This window comes from Rhipicephalus microplus, unplaced genomic scaffold, assembly GCF_043290135.1.
Source record: "Rhipicephalus microplus isolate Deutch F79 unplaced genomic scaffold, USDA_Rmic scaffold_15, whole genome shotgun sequence".
NCBI classification, from domain to species: Eukaryota; Metazoa; Arthropoda; class Arachnida; order Ixodida; family Ixodidae; genus Rhipicephalus; species Rhipicephalus microplus.
In genome coordinates this window covers 18,452,549-18,472,664 of record NW_027464588.1, presented here as the reverse complement: position 1 = coordinate 18,472,664, position 20,116 = coordinate 18,452,549, and the positions used below count along the sequence as shown (strand labels likewise).

At 41.7% G+C, this 20,116-nt stretch overlaps 2 protein-coding genes across 6 annotated transcripts in view; one reads left to right on the top strand and one right to left on the bottom strand.

The window, feature by feature from the left end:
* The window catches only part of LOC142784695 (glutamate receptor ionotropic, kainate 2-like), a 118,919-nt gene extending 100,424 nt beyond the window's left edge, over positions 1-18,495 (top strand). The window contains exon 14 of the mRNA XM_075883178.1: positions 533-18,495. Within this exon, the coding sequence (XP_075739293.1) occupies positions 533-804 (272 nt within the window). The 3' untranslated portion in view covers positions 805-18,495. The remainder of the gene's footprint in view (positions 1-532) is intronic.
* LOC119185467 (uncharacterized) overlaps positions 1-20,116 on the bottom strand; it is a 631,054-nt gene that overhangs the window by 341,069 nt on the left and 269,869 nt on the right. The gene's annotated exons all lie outside the window — the stretch shown is intronic.

Sequence of the window (20,116 nt, the reverse complement as noted above, 5' to 3'; positions counted from 1 at the left end):
GAGGTCCCGGTCACGATGCATTGCTTAATTTTGCTGCTTGCATATGGTGACATCATCCTGCCCACCCAGATCACTGCGACATGAAAGGGTATGATATAAAATAGGGGTGGTAACGCCATCAGTGTATGCGACCGCAAAACAATGTATACGTGTCTCCGCGAATGAAGACTTTCACTTTTAAGATGCACGCAGGTACACTTGCTGTGAATACAAGGCAAAGGACTATATTTTTTTTCTCTTGGATGTAAACTGCAGATTGTGCCGAAACCATGAGACAATTGATAAACGTTTCATTGGTTTTAATAGGAAGTGCTATTTAGAAATGTTCTGCAGCAAAAATTAAAAAAAAAGACTGAATTCGATTCTGTGAACATCAGACCCGTCGATGCGACCATGAATAGCACTGCCGTTTAATTGCGTTCACTTTTCTACGCCATTTTCTGGACGAAATTACGTCACAGCAGTCTTCATGCGTCCCGGAATAAAATTTTATTTTCAACAAACCATGTCACATAATGGTTTATTCGTGCAGGATCTCCGTACCGCAACATCCTGTCGTCAACATTACTACGGCTGCAGGAGCGCGGCACCCTGCAAAAATTAAAGGACCGTTGGTGGAATGTACGGGATCCGCTCAAACATTGCCCTACTACAGAGTCCGGTGAATCTAGGACTGATGCAGCTAGCGAGCTGGGCCTGCGAACAGTCGGTGGCGTGTTCGTCGTTCTCCTTGCTGGTCTTGGTCTGGCCTGCCTCATCGCTTTCGCCGAGGTGTTCTGTAACGCGAGATTAGGACGCAGTTGAAGGGGTGCCTGAGCCCTTTACATCTCAGCGCATGAAGCGGACTATTTAGCTTGTGTTCATTTTGAACAATGACCGGCGCAACGAAGTTCATGCGGGATACACAAAAAATTGCTATTGTTCCTTGCGTGGAATTTTGTGTTCGACTTGAGATGGTTTGAAACCTTGCTTGCTGTATATTGTACGGAGAGAGAGAGAGGGGAATAAAATATGCTTGGAAATGCTCAGAGCTCCTGCAAGATTGTGCAGTTTTTTTTTTCTGTTGGTGCACTGATCACTAGCCTAATAAATTGCATTTTCATTAAGACTACCAATATTTATCAGTATAGCTGCCCATCTCGTTCATGCGACAGGTAGTGCGTTTTGTGAAAATGGGTTACACGTGGCTGTGTCAACGATTAAAGGAATACTCAACACCGGCATCATTATTTACGTCCCCCTTTGAATTTTGTATGGCTCTTTGTTTTCAAAATTTAAACATTTATGATATCTTGAGAACATCTTTATGAGGGTTTATTATTTCAGTAACGAAGCAAGTAGCCTTCACCAAACTATCAAATGTTTACAGCTTTAAAAGAGCATGTTCTATCGGCAGCCACATAATCAACAAAACGGACTGTGTGGTTGAGATTTTCGTTAAAAAAACGTTGTTATTTAGCCTTTTTATGTCATCTATGCTCTTGTACAACATTAACGCCACTAAGGCCTTTGTGGTATATTCAAAGAAAAGCACAGAAAGTTGGCACCTTTATGTGTGAACACAACCGTGAAGAAGCATGTTAGGTATTTCTTTATTGCAAAATCGTCCAAACAATACAAACTTTCTCAGACGCCACTGTTGAATAACTGCGATGAACAGTTCTTCCAACAAGAATGTATCTTGAGAATTGTCCCCATTCACGAAGGCACTAGAATATCGCGCATCTTTCTTGGTCCTATGAAAGCGTATATACGAATACTATGCTTCTTAACGATTTTGTGTCAAGCACCACAAAACTTAAGTACAAAAGTATCATCCACTCACTTCCTATACAATCACTACAGCTCCACTTTCACCTCACTCCTTCGGCGCAATTCATTCATTTCTGCTTGCTTTTTGCATGCTACATAGTATTGTGTATTATTATACAAAACCACGCTGCGTCGAGTACATGCAAGAGACTACGGGTTTTCCCACTCACTTTATTTCAAGTGCCAGCTTAAATAATGCACACGCCATTGAAATAATCTGAGCGCCAAGCTAATTAATTCATGTGCCAAACATTTATTCCAAGCGCCAACTCAGTTAGGCCACGTGCCATTGAGTTTAATCCAAGTGCCACCTTGTTTAATGCAATTGCCAACGGCTTTAATCCAGGATTCAGTCAGTTTAATCCCTGCACAAAAAGTTGAATACGGGGCGATAAAATGGCAGTACTATCGAAATGCAGTTCCTACGATATGTAATATAATAGTCCAATGTAGAACAAATCAGTGTTATTTGTATTCACTGCTAGTATTTGTAAAAAATTACTACTGTTCTTCGCTTGAGCCGTGTTTGTACTTTGCTTGGTACAAGTTGGTAGATAAGTCGCTGGCCCGCATAAAATCCTTGTAATGACAACAAAAGGTAGGGCACGCACATGGTAACAAATGTTTTGTGTTCGTCACTAAAGCTTCTAATGGGATTTGTATAGCATTACAAGACCGAACTAGGTCATCTAATGCCAAGTACAGACTATGGTTATTGGAGCGCCGAAATGCATACTGAGATATGAAATGCATTCCAAAATATGAAATGCATACCAAGATAAGAAATGCCTACCAAAATATGAAAAACCTAGCCGTGGGCAGCGATGGGTAAAAAGCAAGTGCATAATCAAGAAATTACGAGGCGCTAACAGGGCAGAGCGAATTAAAAATTATTCGAATAGGCTTTGGTGCTGCAGTGCACATAAGACGTAAAGTCGTGATACTGATGTGGACAACGGAAGTCATAAGTTACAGTGATATTAGCTGTTACCTTTCATTTAAACAAAATTATTTGTATCGGATGACTACACGCGTGTTTCAAGTAAGCACGCTTGAGCAACACTAGCGTCGTCTGCTACATGAAAACAGAAGTACTTCCTTTGATTCTTTTTTAATAGACTGAGTTCAGCATGAACACTTATAAATGCATGTTTAGTTTTTTCTGATCGTTTTGCATTTATGTTGTCTGCATGGTTGACAACAAAAATGCTGAAGCAAATTCTATTTTATTAGTGAGTCTGACTGAGCTCCGTGTTTTTTGATAACTTAGGCTACACTTGCCGGTCATGCTGTTGGTGTGGGATCCTGAGGATGAGGGTTTTTTCTTCGGCTATAGCAGATACTAATTGTGGCTCAATATTCGCTGGAAGAAAAATTACGATTTATATTTTGCGCCTAATCTTTTTATTTGTGAACTGGTGTCGTTCGCACTATTCAATGCTTTACATCCCGCCTCTCCTGCAGTAAGATAAATACCGGAAGATTGCGGCTTGGATATGCAGATTTAAGAGCAGAATAAAGTCCGGCATTATTGCAATTTCGCTTTTTTCATGAAAAGCTTTTTTCAAAAAAAAAAGAAATTCCGTAATCATTGTTAACGGTGTTGAAGGTTTAGTAGCGTCATTTGCAGAGCATTATCGTGGGTCTCTGTCCTTATTTCTTGTGAGGAGAGAGGGTGTGCGTACTGCTGGCGAGAATGCGTGTATCACTTCGACACAGCATTCTTTATATTTCTTATCTTTCTCCCGTCATTATCTTTGATCTGCAATTCACTTTATTCTTCCTTTGTTCACTACCATAGGTTTGTTTCCGCACTGCGGTATTATTTTTTGTCCGAGATGGGCTGCCGTAGTTTTGTTTAGCTCTTCAGTTAAATAGAGGAACACTGCGCTGACTGCATAAATTATCGGGCCACTAAGTTCCGCAGGCACTAGACCCTGTATAATCTCTAAATGACATCCTGAGGGAACATCTATAAGGGCATGGTCGACTGAGTACTTACGGCTGAGCATAAATCTTCAATATAATTGTAGGTGGTTGTCATATATTTGCTTTTTTTTGTGTGTGTGAGTCAGACAGCGTTTATTTATTTGCGATAAGGGAGCAAGACTTCCTTTCATGTGTTGATCTAACAGGAACACATAATAGCCTTCATGCATGGCTGCTTATTTCGAAATCAAAATCATATTTATGAAATGGGTGTACGCAGTGCTGTTGGCCTCTATTTTATGGCAATGAATGTATGTCACAAAGGGTCTTCTATGGCAATTGTGGTCTTACGAGAGCGCCTAATGATGGAGTGAACCAGCCAATATTCTTTTAATGTATGTATGTATGTATGTATGTATGTATGTATGTATGTATGTATGTATGTATGTATGTATGTATGTATGTATGTATGTATGTATGTATGTATGTGTGTATGTATGTATGTATGTATGTATGTATGTATGCATCTATGTATGTATGTATGTATGTATGTATGTATGTATGTATGTATGTATGTATGTATGTATGTATGTATGTACGCGCGCGCGCGCGTGTGTGTGTGTGTGTGTGTGTGTGTGTGTGTGTGTGTAGACGATGCAATCACGTCTTAGGCACATGCGCAGTCGCACTTCCGCGTGAAGCGCGGCTTCAGTCGCACTACGTGCACAATCTCCGAGTAGTGCCTGCGACACCGTGGCAAGAAGGCCATATCAGGGACTACGTCGTAGTTCACGACGTAGTCCCTGTAGACACCATCGTAGACACCATCGAGGATAGGTCTGACGAATGTTTTGTAGGCTAGTATCTTTGTTGGCAATGTTACCATTTGAAGTGATCTGCGAAGAATAAATAATTTTTGCACGGCAGATGTAGTAATGCTTCTAATGTGCTCGTCCCTCCTTAAGTTTGACGTAATTGTTAAGCCTAGGTATTTGGGTTTGTGTACTGTGCTCAGAGCAGTGCCATTTATAATGTAGCAAAAGTTTGATGGCTATCTCTTCCTTTTGACACAAGAAGAACAAGAAACACTAGACCTCATGCACTGAAACCAATTTTTGCTAATGCTGTCACACCAAAATAGCTTCTTTTCCAAAACAATAGAGGATTGAAACAGACTTTCAAATTCAGAATTTACGTCGCCTAACTTCCTCAAAGCTCTGGAAGGACATGTAATTTGTTAGATTATTTCTTTTCTCAGTGCTGATGCTGTTTTATATTCTCTATGTATGAGCGTTTTTAATTTTATGCTTCAATTGTTACTTCTTAAAATTAGTTCCAAATTGTACCATCCTAAGTATTAAGCCATCCTTATATTGTGTTCTTATATGTGTACTGCCCCTCCTGCTATGGCCAAGTTGGCCTGCAGTATTTGGAAATAAAAAATTAAAAAATAAAAAGACACCGGCGGAGACGCCAGATTCACAAGACACTCAAACACGTCGATACTAATCAGTGTATTACTGAAAGCATATTAACAAATCAGTCTTAACAAGAATAATTTCACTCTGTCACATATACAGAAGAATTATTGAGATGACGTTAGTTTGCGTTTACGAAATCTTGCGCTTCAATAGAATTACCTTGGTGAAAATATTTGTCGACTTTCACTCGCCTCAGCATGCATTTAAACTTGGGTTTGCCACGTGCTTCACTCTGAACTGACCCTGAAAATAATACCTTCATTGTGCGATGTGAAAACAAAAATTACGTGAGTGAATTGCTGTTTCGTCTCACAATAACTTTCGTCAAAGCCTCAAGACGGAAAATCTTACATATTTTACCATAGTACCCAGTGTCTCTTCCTTGTTGGCCTCGTCTTCGCCAGCGCTAAAATACCACCTATTCAAATATGCACCAATAAGCTTACATTGCCCCACTTGGAGGAAGAATGACTATTCTACTTAATTTATGCACAATACAGAAACAAACATTTACAAGTAGAAGTGAAACAATATAGAATCCTAAAATTCTACAAAATCCTCAGTTTTCTACTTTCTCGAAGCAAGCTTCAGCAATTTCCTTGGTCCCCCCCCCCTCCGAATCATGCATTTAAAAATCTATGTGGAAGGGTTCTGCTACAGTAAGGTGAAAGTTGTAAGCTACACTAAATATATGACTGTACATTGAACATATATAAAAGTTGCGTATAATCATCCGAAGCACACAATCCAAGAGCACAAAATCATCCCATGCACACAATTATAGTACACGAAACACTGCATCTCGCCAGCAGCACATATCTTGATCTCAGAGACATTGTGTTAAAAACAAACTAACGCTCACACTTACTGAATGTCATGAACGGCTGCCAGGTCTTTAATCTTTCCCTTCATTAGAAACAAGAAAATTGAATTTCGTTTGTGTCTTCATTATTTGCTGCTTGTTCTTGAAGTGGTGGCGCAGCCGAAGATATTAGGACTTCCGCATATTTTTCTTTTTAGGCTACCTAAATCCATCTTCGCGTACGTTTGTTTTCACTTAAATTCGTCGACGTTTGTCGTTCTAGTGATTTTGCTTTGTAATTGTTCCTACTATACGAGATTGCTCTCGAATCTTTGTTGGTTTTGTGCCTATGTGTACTTCAATACCATGAGTTAAATATATTCCCGAATTTGTGCATTCTCACAGGCTGTGATCTAGAAGGAAATTGCTGAACAGTAACGTTCATCTGCCGAAAGCATATAAACACAGCAAAGCACGTCGTGCGAAATTGACACCAACATTTGTTGCCTCTCTGTTTCCGTCTCTCTTTCCAAACAACTGATATTTGCTCTTTCTGGATGTTTCTTTAAGCTATCGAGAAGAATAAAAAACCTCAATGAAGTTTCACAAATGTGCTGAAAGCTCACAACTATCGCCGAAACAAGGAAGGGGCTAGAGTGAAGAATTCAAGCAGTTCAGTCACTATCAATTTAGTATATCCTGCTTTTTAGCAGCATGATTCTATTTCGAAGGCCTTAGTTACCGGTAGTTTGTAATACACGGTTTTTTTTGTTATTGTTTTTGCTGCTGTTTTACTGCTCGGTGCGAAAACGCACATACCATGCGCACATACGAAGCGGCAAAGTATGAACGTTTTTTTTTTGCTTTGCTGGAAGTTCTTGACTTCAGGAGGCCCCATAAAAATTGAAAAAAGAAAAACAGAAATCTACTACAAGCTGTTGTATTAGTGTGCGCCTGAACAGCTGCAGCCACGCCACAAGCACCTCATTCTTTCAGATAGCCTTTTTTTGTTGCTGGAGATCATTGCGTCTTTGATACCGCATCTAAACACAGCGTTACCCTCTCGGGAACACGTCAATAGTTCGTAAAGAAATGCGAAGAAGATAAAAGAGGAACAGACATGTTTGGCTGGGGATGAGTGAACATCGTGGTGCAACGCATGGAAAGACGGAATCGATCCACCAGTAAGGCGATTTTCACTGCATTGAAAAGGCGCACTTACTCTCAGCGCACCTTTTCCCTTAATCGCGTACGTCACTTTTTCTAACTGTGGTGGATGAGCGCAGATGGTTATAGAAAAAAGAATGCGTAATAGATGTGAGTACAGTGAGGAGGAAATGCAAACTCGACATTGTTCGTTTCTGGGATTCCTTTGAGCTTTATACAGATTTGCAATTCGACGAGCGATGGCATTTCAGAATAACGCTACAACGCCCAGTTTACAAACAAAGCGAGAAATGAAGCAAATAGCAAAAAAACTGGGCATGTAATATACGTAATACGAGTGCTTACGGTGCAACAAAGGACTACTAGGAGAAGAAAGGTTGCTGTTGATTTGGTGCACCGTACATATACACATGTTTCTCGTTGATTAATTGCCGGTTGGTAAAGAATCAGTACTCTTTATTTCTCATGACAAATGCGAATATTTTCAGGCTCACAAGGATTTGTGATGACTCGAAAGCATTTCCTTTCCGAGAAATTTTGTCAAAGCTGTTCAGATACAAGCAAACTGTGAAAGAGTGATTCGCAAGAATCACATATTTTCGGCTGCTTGACCGTATGATTATTCAAAGCACCTGGTGCTCAATTGTGCCCGAGTAATAAAAACGGCGAGTTCAATTACGTATTCAGCTGTTCCTTCTAGAAAACATATTGTCTGCCCAACAATACCAAACTATAATAAAATTTGCAACTATGATCTTTTAAAAAGTTTCGGCGCTGGTGTTTCTGATGTTTAATATACGTCGGCGCTTAGTTTCTGCTGTTTCTGATGTGTCTGTCGTGCTCATAGCCGAAGAAATGAATAGCCTGATTACGTGAACTAATATTATGAATGTATTCGCCAGTTTTACGTACGTTCCAAGTGGACAAAGCCAACAAATCGGTTGTGTTGCCATCTAAGCTTTTAGCCTGGCTACGGCGATAGCCATGTTGATAGCCGTCTTAGCACGCAGTGTGTGCCATTACATCGTTGGCACAATGAGAATGGACCAGTGTGTTATCTCTTGGGTGCTATTTGTTGCAGCAAAAGAACTAAGCGAAAGGAAATAAGGTAGATGCCACGTTGTAACCACTGGGGCGTAATTTCAAAGCACCAGTGCAGCTGGGCTTATCAGACTGGCAATATGACCGCTGGTGTACTTCTACCGAAATTTTGCTTGAACAGAAAACACTGAAGACATATGAGAGGGTGAGTAATTCTTTCCAATTTTTAGTGGGTGATTGTTTATTGTACAAGCACGTTACGTATAATTCACTGCAATGTAGTACGGTCCTGCTACTTGCAGCTGTATTTAGAAGTCTTTAGGTTTCATCTTTTTCTTCCTTCATCCAGAAGTTCACCTTTCAATATACAGCCCCTTTTTTTCTTGTTATTCAAGCTAATGCTACGTGTGCTTTGGCAATAAGGTCAACTAAACATTGTATGCTGCTGATTTCGCCATGTATGCTGTTGAAAGCAATGTTAATTCCAAGTCGATATCAGCCGAGCAGTCCCACAGAGATTTTTTTGTTAAAGTACGTAATCGTGATTTGTAGGTGAACCTCATGGAAGCAGGACGACATGATTGCTTCTCATTCCTTTGTCGCTGGACCGCCATTTCCACAGCGTAGAAAGGATTGAACTGTGGTGCATCACCACTCATTTATTATACTTCGAATGATCTTGGTACTTTTGTGTATTCCTTCTCATTGTATCATTAAATGGTATTAAGCTCACGTAAGCTTCATGTGCCGTGTGGAAAACCTAAAATTTACCATATTTCTGGCGCTGAAGCAATAAATTGGTGCCGAATTGCCCCATGTTACGGAAGTTATGCGATGGCCTCCGACTAAACTCATTAGAGGTCATTAGTGAGGTCGCACAGAAGAAAACAGAAAGCGATGCAAAAAGTGAAAAAAATCTTAAAGATGAAACCCTTCACCAACCGAAACTGGAACTGCTGAGAATTCCGCTGAGCGCGGTTCATGTAACGATGCCGTTGGTTGGGTGAAGCCGCCTGCATGGTTGCTGGTAGTTTTCTTTGCAAATTTTTATGTTGCGCAACGTTATTGCACAAGCAGTCGCGTGTAATTCTTAAATGAAAGATGATGTAAGTGCAAGATATTTCTTCCCAGAGAGCAATCAGTGAGAAAGAAAACAATTGCCCACAGCTTCCCTCGGGGGAACACTGAGGAGGATGCGGAGCATATAATTGGTTAACGGGGTGTTAAAGTGCGACTTACTTGGGTCGATGGCTAAATTGGTGAACGTGGTTGTGAAATGGGGTGTTAAATTGCGACTTACTTGGGTCGATGGCTAAATTGGTTAACGTGGTTGTAGGAGGGGGTGTTAAAGGAGTGAACACGTACACACGTATGCGAAAGGGCGGCGCTGGTCGAAGGGACGTCGATCGTTGTGTTTGTGGATTCGTTGGAATTCATTTCACCGCGACCTTGGACGTCGACGCGCCGTACAAACCAACCGACGAGCGGCAACTGAGCGAGCGAGCGCCGACCTTGAGTATATATACAGCGCGACGGCGCATGCACTGTCAGCTGTCGAATGTTCGAGAAGGGGGAGAAGCGCAACGGCGCATGCGCGCGCGTCAGCTGCCGATGTTCTCGAAGCGCGAGGGCGCATGCGCGCGCGTCAGCTGCCGATGTTCTCGAAGCGTGACGCCGCATGCGCGCTACATTATACAGCTAGCGAATGTTCGTGAAGAGGAGAAGCGCACGCGGTGTGTACAAGGAGAATTAAAGAAAAGTTGCTGGAGTGGAAGCTCCTGCGATGCCTTGCCAGCAGAAGGGAAGCCACCTATTGCCACTGCCAAGATGGCGGAAACATGCTCTTTTCTGATAGTGCCCGCTTAAAGATCGAGTGGCTTTGATACGTTATGTAAATACTACGGTAGTTCTATATTAAAGGATGGTTGTTCCTGACGAAATAACACTCAGAAACAAATATGGATGACTGAATCTTCAAAGAACTTTGCCTCCAATTAGAGGCTCACTACGGAAAACTAGTCACTTTAAGACGCACTTGGAGCACTATGACGCCCCAAAAATGTTGGTTGCATTAAACTCGTTGGGCGTGCGAGGGAAACGCTTTGTTTTCGATCGCTGAACGGCGACACTTTATCATGCCCCTAGTAAGATGGCCGCCACAGCCACCATCTTGCCAGAGGAACGGCTTCACATCTGCGCAATCATTTCCACTCCAGCAATTTTTTTTAATGCTCCTTGGGTGTGTAGAGGAGGAAGGGGGCACAGATGGTGGAAGAGTGAAGCGCGCGCGGTGTGTAGAGGAGGAAGGGATGCACAGATGGTGGAAGAAGGAGGAGGAAGCTTGCGGGCGGCGCCGCACTACAAGCCTCGAGTATTAGATGCTCCGCATCTAAAAAAAATCACAGCATGTCCACGGATTGAATGATCAATGGGGTGAAGCGTTCATCCGTCTCTCCACGTCTTAGTGTTCCGTCCACCCGTCCGTGCTGCGTCCGTGCGTCCGTGCATGTGGTCTTCTGCCTGTTCGTGGTGTGTCTGTCTGTCTGTCTGTCTGCCTGTCTGTCTGTCTGTCTGTGTGTCTGTCGGTAAGAGCGTCCATCTGCCTGTCTGTCGTCTGTCTGCGCGTCTGTCTGTTCATCCGTCCGTCTATCTGTCTCTCCATCCGTCCGCCCGTCCGTCAGTCTGTCCTTCTGTCTGTCAGTCTATCTGTCTGTCTATCCATCTGTCCATTCATCCATGCGTCTGTCGGTCTGTCACTCACACTCGCGCCAACTGCTGAGTGAGTCGTACAAATAGGTGGTTATGAACGGGTTACAGACGTACACTGACAAATCCACGGATTTAGGAGCTTTGCCCCTAAACGTGCATGAGGTAGTGGAAAAGCAGAGACGTTAACCACGTTATGCTTGATTTAATACACCATAACAACAATGAATGGAAAAGTGACCGCAGGTAAAATGAAGCAAGTATAATGAAATATATAGAGCCGAATTCGCACGCACACAATTTTTTTCCAAGGCGTAAGCGTTCCCGTATGGGACTCTGTACCCGATGTTAGCGGTTATAAATCATCATATGTATTCGCGCACTCAACCTTGCTGAGTGTAGGCCACCTAGACATAAGAAACTCCATTTCTTTGTTAACATGGTACGGTAAAGGGAAAAGATAACGATACTTCTGACCGGCAATCGCATTTACAACTTAGGTATAATCTCTAATACAGGAAATTAATAAATGACTATGTCATCATTATAGTGCAACCTTAATAGAAGCACATTCACAGTTTCCGAACGTGATTAAATAATTAAAAATAGTTCTTGTTATGACAAAGTTACTTGACGCTGAAAGAGTGAAATGTAAAAAATTCTGGTTATTTCTAGAATTGGTGGCAGGCCTTCTTTGTTTCTTCAGACAATGTGTTGCTTCTGTCTTTTTCTACGAAGTATTTGTGTGCGTGCCACATTCAGTAAAATAAATTGGTCTCGTACCTGCATGTTCTGCAAATGTCGTCGAAACATGATAATCTTGCTTGTAGAGAGAATGAACAATTTATTTGATGTTCTGTGCAAGAAAATCGGTGAATTGTATTCTGGAGGTGCTCCGTTAGAGTGCCTCGAGCGCGCAGCAGAGGTGAGCGAGTGCATAAAGTCATGTTACACGTGAGACATGAGCGCCATCTTGTAGTTTTCTTGGAAAATGAAGCGTGTGGCTCTGAGATGGGTGTGCGCACCCGTCTCAGAGGTTATAAGGGGTAGAACACAAAGCTACGGGTAGGTGCCACAACCACGTCGTCTTAGCAAAGCGTTGGAAACACTCGCCTTTTCGTGCAAGCGTTGCATTGTCAGCGCCGCGTGATAAGCGGTACGGTTCTTAAAATTACTTGTGCATTTCTTTTCTAGTAAAAGATGCACATGCAGAAAATATATCGGTTGTTATAGTGCCCCAGGCATGAGCAATAATTGCCTAATAATTGACAATCGCACAAGTCTGAATGCTACCGACATTGGCGGGCGCTGCGGTTGGGGTCGACCATTTCAAGTACCTGGTGCTGTTAGGTTTAGACAAACAGACATTTGTACAGGCAGACAGACAGACGAAAATTTTTGCGTCGAAGGTCCCCAAGAAAGACTTTCGTCTTTAAAATAAAGGCACAAAGCTCCGGAGAGGAAGTGAACATGAAAATATGGGAAATACTCAAAAATGGAGTGGTTCTGAAGCTTATGTTTTGACATGTTCACTCGTGTTCATCGGAGCAAGCTGCCTTGATATCTTAGCGATGACGAGTTCACTCGTCGAAACACTGACTCTAGCTACTGTGGATGTTCAATGACTCTCAATACCATCGAAGAAAATAGGATGATTAGACGCCTACTCACACTCCAAGATTTTAAAAATAATGCGTTACTTGTCACTATGTACTTTAGAAGTTTTAAGTTGATCAGGTTGTCTTGTCGTCTCTTGTGGGCCTTTTTTGCTTGCTACACACTTATCGTTTGCACACAAAAAACAGCAGGTCAGAGAGGACACGCCCTCTTCGAGGGATCTAATTTTGTTCTAGCGTCGCGGTGTCACTTGAATAACGGCGCGTGTAGCCCGCTTTGGAGAACTACACTTTCTTATGTCAAGAAAGTGGAAAACAGACACATTGATTGTAAGCATCCTCGTAGAACCACGAAAATATGATTCGCACAAGAGGAAAGGTGACACGGTCAGACGAAAGAACATGTTCCAGTCTCACAGCGCCACGTACGTCTGCTTGGACAGTGAAAGCAGCGAAACTGGCGTTCCAAGTTGCCGCGATCAACAATGCTGAAAGGCACAGTGGCCTTCCTTCGTGCGACAACCTTTTTTGTCGATGGTTTACGGTGAGCAATGACTTGTGTGAAGGCTCATATATCAGAGCCACTGTTACATTGTGTCAGATACATGCCCGTCCACTGTAGTTTATGCCAGTCTCTCTTGTACTTCCCCCTTTTTATAAAAAAACATGAAAAAATTGCTGATACTAGCGCGGAGTACAGCTGGTTTCTTTATTAACGCTTTATTTGAAAGCACATTTCGCACGTGAGTCGGGAATGATTTTGTAAAGTTTATATGGTGTTTGCCCAAGCCTAAATATAATCCTAGCAGTTAAAACAACGCACTTATGCATCACTTAGCTGCTACAAAACTCACAGCGTATTTCAATTCTTAAAAAATAGGTTTCTAAATCATTTGCCTACAAAAATAAATAAAACAGACCTAGAAGTCATGGATATTAGATCCAGCAAATATAGTGGGATAGTGTTTTATTATTAAAAACCAGTTCTAAAATTTATTCGGAATTTAGCAATAGAGAAGACAGCCTCACATCAGTCAGTTATCTTAATTTGCCTCTTATACTACAGTCATTCTTGAAAGAGAAATATGTAGGCACGTCGAACACCGTACGTGCGCATGATATTTATTCTAACACACAAAAATTATTGAGAAAAATCAGTACTTATAGTTGGCGTAACAATAAAGCCGTAAAACAAAAAGTGTTTCCTAATTTTTTACTGGCGAGAAAAGTTTGACATTAGAGGTTTCAGGCTCAGTGACTCGTCCCATATGTTTTCCGCAGTTCACATGCATTAATGAATATAAAAAGAAACGACTGATTGTTTGAAACATTGCCGTTACGCGCCCAGTGGGTCTGTAATCGGCCATGTGAAGTATTAGCTTTTAGAATTAATCTGAAGGGAACTATGCCCCCAAAACGTTTTATGAACACACACGGATGGTACTACACCAAACACGTATTGGACCACTTTGTGTGTGAACGTGCATGTGTGTAACACACACACCAACAATGCGGAAAACGTTACTAGACCACTTGGGAAGCATGTGTGCGTGTGCTTCTTTGACCTGCTATGTTTGAAAATAACTAGAAAAAATGTGGGTGGCCCGCACTACCTTGAGGTATAACGGGCTCAAGCTAATCTATCATAAATGAGCGAAATGTCCCAAGGGTATTTTTGAAAAAAGCCAATCTGTTAAAAAACACAAGGTAAAAGTGAATCAGCGTGGCATGGGGGTACAAGCAATAAACCAATTAGCTTCCCAGAAAGAAGCAGGTCGACATGCATCAGCGGTGTATTTTCCTAGATTAGTGATTGAAGTTTGTGCACATGTGTGCGTGCGTGCGTGTGTCTACGTGTCGGTATGTGTATTTAAAACGCATTGCTGTTGAACTCGCAAAAATAATTACTTGATTATTTCAATAAATGACTGATTGGTTGAATGATTCGTTGATTGATCGATTGGTATGTGAGGTTTGAAGTGCCAAAACCACTTTGTGAATATTGGCTTCGACCTCTCAGAGGCACAAGCCCATTTCTTCACTAGGAGCACGGTGGTCGGAAAAACTTCCCTGTGTGCCTGTGTGTGTGTTTGTGTGTGTTACATCACACGTATCTGACCACAGTGTATGTGTGTGTTTTATACACACACACACACGCACACACACAAACACACACACACGAACGCGTGTGAATGGTATTATATTAAAGGTAGTTCCGCATGATGAGGTATAATTGATTGATTTGTAGGGTTTAGCGTCCCAAAATTACCATTCGATTATGAGAGTCGTCGTAGTGGAGGGCTTTGGAAATTTCGACTATGTAGGGTTCATCAAGAGGACAATAAAGGCAAATACGAAATTGACGTTGATGCTTGAAATAGTGGTCCAAGAACCCCGTTGTGTTTTTTTTTGTGCCAACAAAGGCCTATTTTGAAATAAAATCACCTTTTAGTGGTCTGCATCGCGTTAGCACACTTCAAATTACCCGCGTCAAGAAGAGGAATCGACAGGGCCGAATCACGTCAGTGTTGCCGTCTAAAACGTTCCCGGCTTTGCTGCGCTAGTAGCAGCAGACGAAAACAGCAGGAGGCACAGCAGCAACAACAGCCATTGATGAATTTCTTATCATTGGCTCCGAGATCGCAGAGGTTTTTTAATACAACTGCACCGCACTAGATGACACTACCTATCATGTTTAACTACTTAAAATTGTATTTTTAACCACTCTCGTCATTCCTCATAGTAAAGGCCGGCGTTTCTTTTTTTCATGAATCAAACAGTAATGAACAGGCAACATTTTGTTGGGTCTCTGGATGCACGCAGGGTTCTTTATTTTGTGCAGCTAGATCAATTACTAGTAGTTAAGTGTAGGTGATTCATCTGATGTCATCGAGATTATTTTGATAATGTCCTACTGCGGGCCCTGTTTTTTTGTGTATTTACCTCAATTTCTCGCTAATTTGGACACTGTTGTTGATAATATTGTCGTTTTAGATGTAGTCATTCTTTGAGCTTTCACTCTGACGTAAATTGTTATTTGACTTTAGTGTGCCCTGAACGAGCACCTAAATCTGAGCACACAGGCCTTAAGCATTCTCGTCTACATTGAAACTGCAGCCGCCACAGCCGAGATTCGATCCTGCAAAGTGCAGGTCAGCAGCGGAGTACCTCAGCCACTCTTTACCTCAGCATAGGATACCTTAGCTACTAGAGCACCACACTGGGGCCACGACCAGCTATAAGGACTAGGCATTCATAATTGTTACTCAAACACGTGCATCTAGTATAGTACTTGATATTGGATACCATTTCACTCCAGCATACAGTCTAAGAATGAAACCTACGCTGCACCTTCTTCTTTTGCCCCTGGCAGTTGTATTTCAGCTGGAATGGCGTTGCAGTTGTCGGTTTAATGTAATTCTGGAGAACAGCTAATCTCGCTTGATTTTTCTATTCAATAAGGTTCAGTGGAAATTTTATACGTTTGCCGGTAGTACCAGAATGGTTTAAAAATAAAGTACGCCCTTTTAAAACTGGTAAAAAACGCATATGTAATAACAACACCTTGGCGCCCTCAATGAAGCGAAACGAAACTGTCCTATTGGCGCCAACCTATAACAAAATTTACATCATCAAAGCTAAGGCTGTTCCATGCATCTATTTTGCTTACAATTAAAATAGCAATGAACCACTTTCCCAGCACTTTTTTCAAAGCCAACCAAACATCTTACTGCGAATCAGATATAAAAGTTTATAGACAGGTATGCAGAGGCAAGCGTGATCGTTGCGCGGTGTAGTTTTCGAGCACAGCTTTTCTCTTGTTACGAACAAAAAAAAAACAAAATATATTTACTAGTAAACATTCCTGCCTCGACCCGTTTTCAAGTTTTTTTAGCTCGTAAATAATTTTCAGGCCAAGCTCTCTGCCGGAGTTCTGCAAAGTACTGGCATATTTAACACACTTTAGAAGGAACTTTAGGCAAAACACCCGACGCAGCTAGTGCTTACGTTTTGGGCCCATTCGAAGCAGCGCTTAAAACTTCGAAAGAACAATGGATGAGGGAAGAGCGAATTATATCTGCCCTTGTTTTGCGCTAAAAAGTAAGAGGTGGTGTTTAATTAAACGTCGAACTTTCCACGCTTTAGCGCTTTTTGCTCTGCAGCGAGTGTGGCGTGGGCCAAAATCGTAGGCTTCCAAATGCGTCAGGCTTCTGAACACGCAGAGCGCCAATCCAACCAGAATGCCGAGACCGGTGTGGTGCTTTATGGTTTGACGCGTCACCTGATTCCTGGTTCGACGTTTCCCACGATGGAATGACTGGAGGATCACAAAGATGATTGACGTAACTTCCGCGGTAAACAGGAATGGCAGTAAGTTGCTAGAAAGCTGTAAGTATTGGGAAGCTACCACCACAGGCAAAGATTGGGAATATTTCTGCTGCTGTGTAAGCACAACGTGGATCAGGCGTGACAGAACGCAGGCGTTGAACGTAGAAGAGATAGAGAGCTGCAGATATTTATTGTCGAAAAAAAGCAGAGTTTGGGGGCCAAAGCATTGTGCCGCTACATGGTTGGCGTCCTCTGTCCAGGACACCACATGATGAGGCCCCAATACACTCACTTATACACAAACCTATCCCTACGACTTCTCTTCACAGCCCAACTTTGAAGGTGTTCACTTTTTATTACTTCAAGATAAAAGGTAGATGGCGGAAATACATATGGTTTCTAAGGTATTCATTTGTTAAACGTAGACTGTTGCCTAAAAAAAATCAAGCGAATATTCCCGCATCTCGGTTTTCTGCATTGGGACAACGCCACTGTGTCGTGAAAGGATGTATGTTCAAAAGTAATGTAAGTTAAAAAAACCTCAAGTTTAAGAGTGAAATCATTGCACACCCCTGGTCACGTCAAGATTATCACGTAAATAAAACAAACTGACCATTACTATTTCCCATAATGCCGCTGCAAATGTTGCGGTTACCGGCTACGTTCAGTTCAGAATACCACAACGACAGTGTAAGCTACCACAACGAAATGCTAAATACGGAAAAAAAAATCTCAGTTTTCAAGATATTCACCGTCATTTGTATTGTGGAGGATGGTTTTATATGTGTAACCATTCGCACAATGTAAAGGTAGCACTTGCAGTTGTTGCTACTTGGAGCTGCAGAGACGAGCCATTTCCTGAATGAGAAGTTAAAAAGAAAAATCCACATTCTACCATTATCACGGCGCTCATTCAACAGTAACGACAATGTAAATCCCTTTTAACGAATACTATCGGCAGCCCGTGGCCTGCAGATAACGTCGCCAACGGGCTTGAGTCCACTAAAACAGCTCTAAACCCATGGCGATTATTTCAGAAGCATGCTCCAGAAACGCCAAGGGTACTTAAATCCGTCGTACATTTGATAAACATTTAATGTTTGCATCTAAATAAACAACTGCATGCTGTAGGCCTGGCGTTCTTTTGCATGCATAGTTATCGTATTAGAACATTGACGTTGAGAAGTGGAGTGTGAAGTAGGCATCCTGGCGACCTTGATAGATGTCAGAGGACCATACGACAACTTGAGCTAATCAATTTGAACAATCTCTCACCTGCAGTGATGTAAGTCAAAAGCATTGATTTAGGTTGGGCCATGTAATTACAAGATGTGCTCACAAAGTCAAAAAATGGCATCCAAGGTACTCCTAAAGAATGTTAGATGCATGGCCAGGAACAGGAGCAAGTGGCACCCAGGACGACAGGGAAGAATCAGCTAACTAGGTAGGAGGTGCTTTGTACTTATTACACTTTTGTTGATGTTGTTAAGGAGGCGTCAAAGAACTGGCCAGTTGTTGGCATGGATCAGTGTGTTCCGTGATCGCCGACCCAGGTTATAAGAGGGCAGCGCTGGCGCTGCGAAAAACGCCAAAAATGACGCTGGAAGAATCGCAGGTGTGATAAAAAAAACTTGAAAGTCCTGAAGTGGCTTAAGAGATTGTGTTGTATACTTATACGACAAACACAACTACAAGATGCCGACTGGAGCGGTCTGACACAACCGGCATCGACATTTTGCCAAGCGTTTGGTTAAAGTATTCAGTTAAACCACTGGTTTGTGGATAACAGGCAGTAAAGATCCTGTGAAAAAAACTCGCACTCGCAGTAGTCACTGGAGCACTCAGATGGTTCACTTCCTCAATAGTAGTTACTATTCAGTAGTGCCCGAGTAGGTTCCGAGCAGCTGTCAAGCTCAGAACCTCAATAGTTTTTAAGGTGTACTATGCCAGAGAACATTTTTTTATAAATTTAGTACGGCAACAAAATAAATGATATATAATAGAGTGCTTACTCCTCTGGAGAAACAGAATAGGTTACAGAAGAGCCCTCTCTAATCATGACATTCTTGGTTGTTTATTAAAAAATATGAATCCAAAGTGAATGCACAGGATACTGTGTTCAAATGGATAATTATCATATATGTTGTTTCATGTGCCGAAAGCATGAGGTGATTCAGGTACAGCTTAGTGGTGGCTCAAGAAATTGAGACAATCTGCTGTTTTCTAACATGTTCGGAAATCAGACAGTGAACGGTGGGCTTGTAGCACTTTGCATGGCAGGTCGGATGAAACCAACAATTTCCGGGTCAGCAACCAACCGCCATAGCGACTATATTATTGATGTCTATGAAAAATTATGAATCAGAGAATAATGAATAAAGAATGAAAACATACGTGACAGTTCAACAGTATTGTAATATTTATAACTCTTGTGGATCCAAAAGAAAGGAGGCTGAGTTTTCTAGTGTCCGTGTCACAGAAGCCTTGCTTTTAGAATGAAGAGAAAGATTGATGTACATAGTAATATACCGGGTCCATTGATCCAACTTTCTTGTGTCATGCACTTTTAAGCTTTTTTTTTATTTGGAATAAAATTTTGCCACCACCAGTTCAATTTTTCCTTTTTAATTCTCCACTCAGTATCTCAGTATGATGTTTTTATATCAGCAAAGACTACCATCTTCTATATCAAAGGCACTCTGTCAGAGTAAATGGTTCCTATGGGGTTACCCAGAAGAAAGACTTTTTGAGCAGGTAATTGAAGAGGCCATCCACCCGTATGACTGAGACTGCATCACGATAGTCGAGAGTGATTGGTTTGCAGTCATCCAAATGCTGTCTCTTCTTTGTTGTTTGTGCATTTTCTTGATGCTGTCTTTTAAAACAAGAGTAAAGCTGGGTCAACATGGTGGTTTTACGTGGTATTTTTTCGAACTGTGTGGTCGTGGTGACTTCTTCCCAACATTTAGTGCAGGCTTTTAAGCCGCACTCGGAAATTCACGGAGATAATCAAGTTTTGCTTTCACAATTTTCTCGTTATGTTTCCCAATACAGGCATTTATATTCGGAGGGGTTGCTGTTTTATGAAGGTTAGGGATTTGAGATTCTTTACACTGATAAGGAATGTTTATAAGGGTCTACAATTTGCATCCTTTTGACAGTGTGCTTTTATTACGCTTGATAAGGAGATATCGAGAACGTATAGTAAAAGGAGAATATCATAAAAGTTTTTC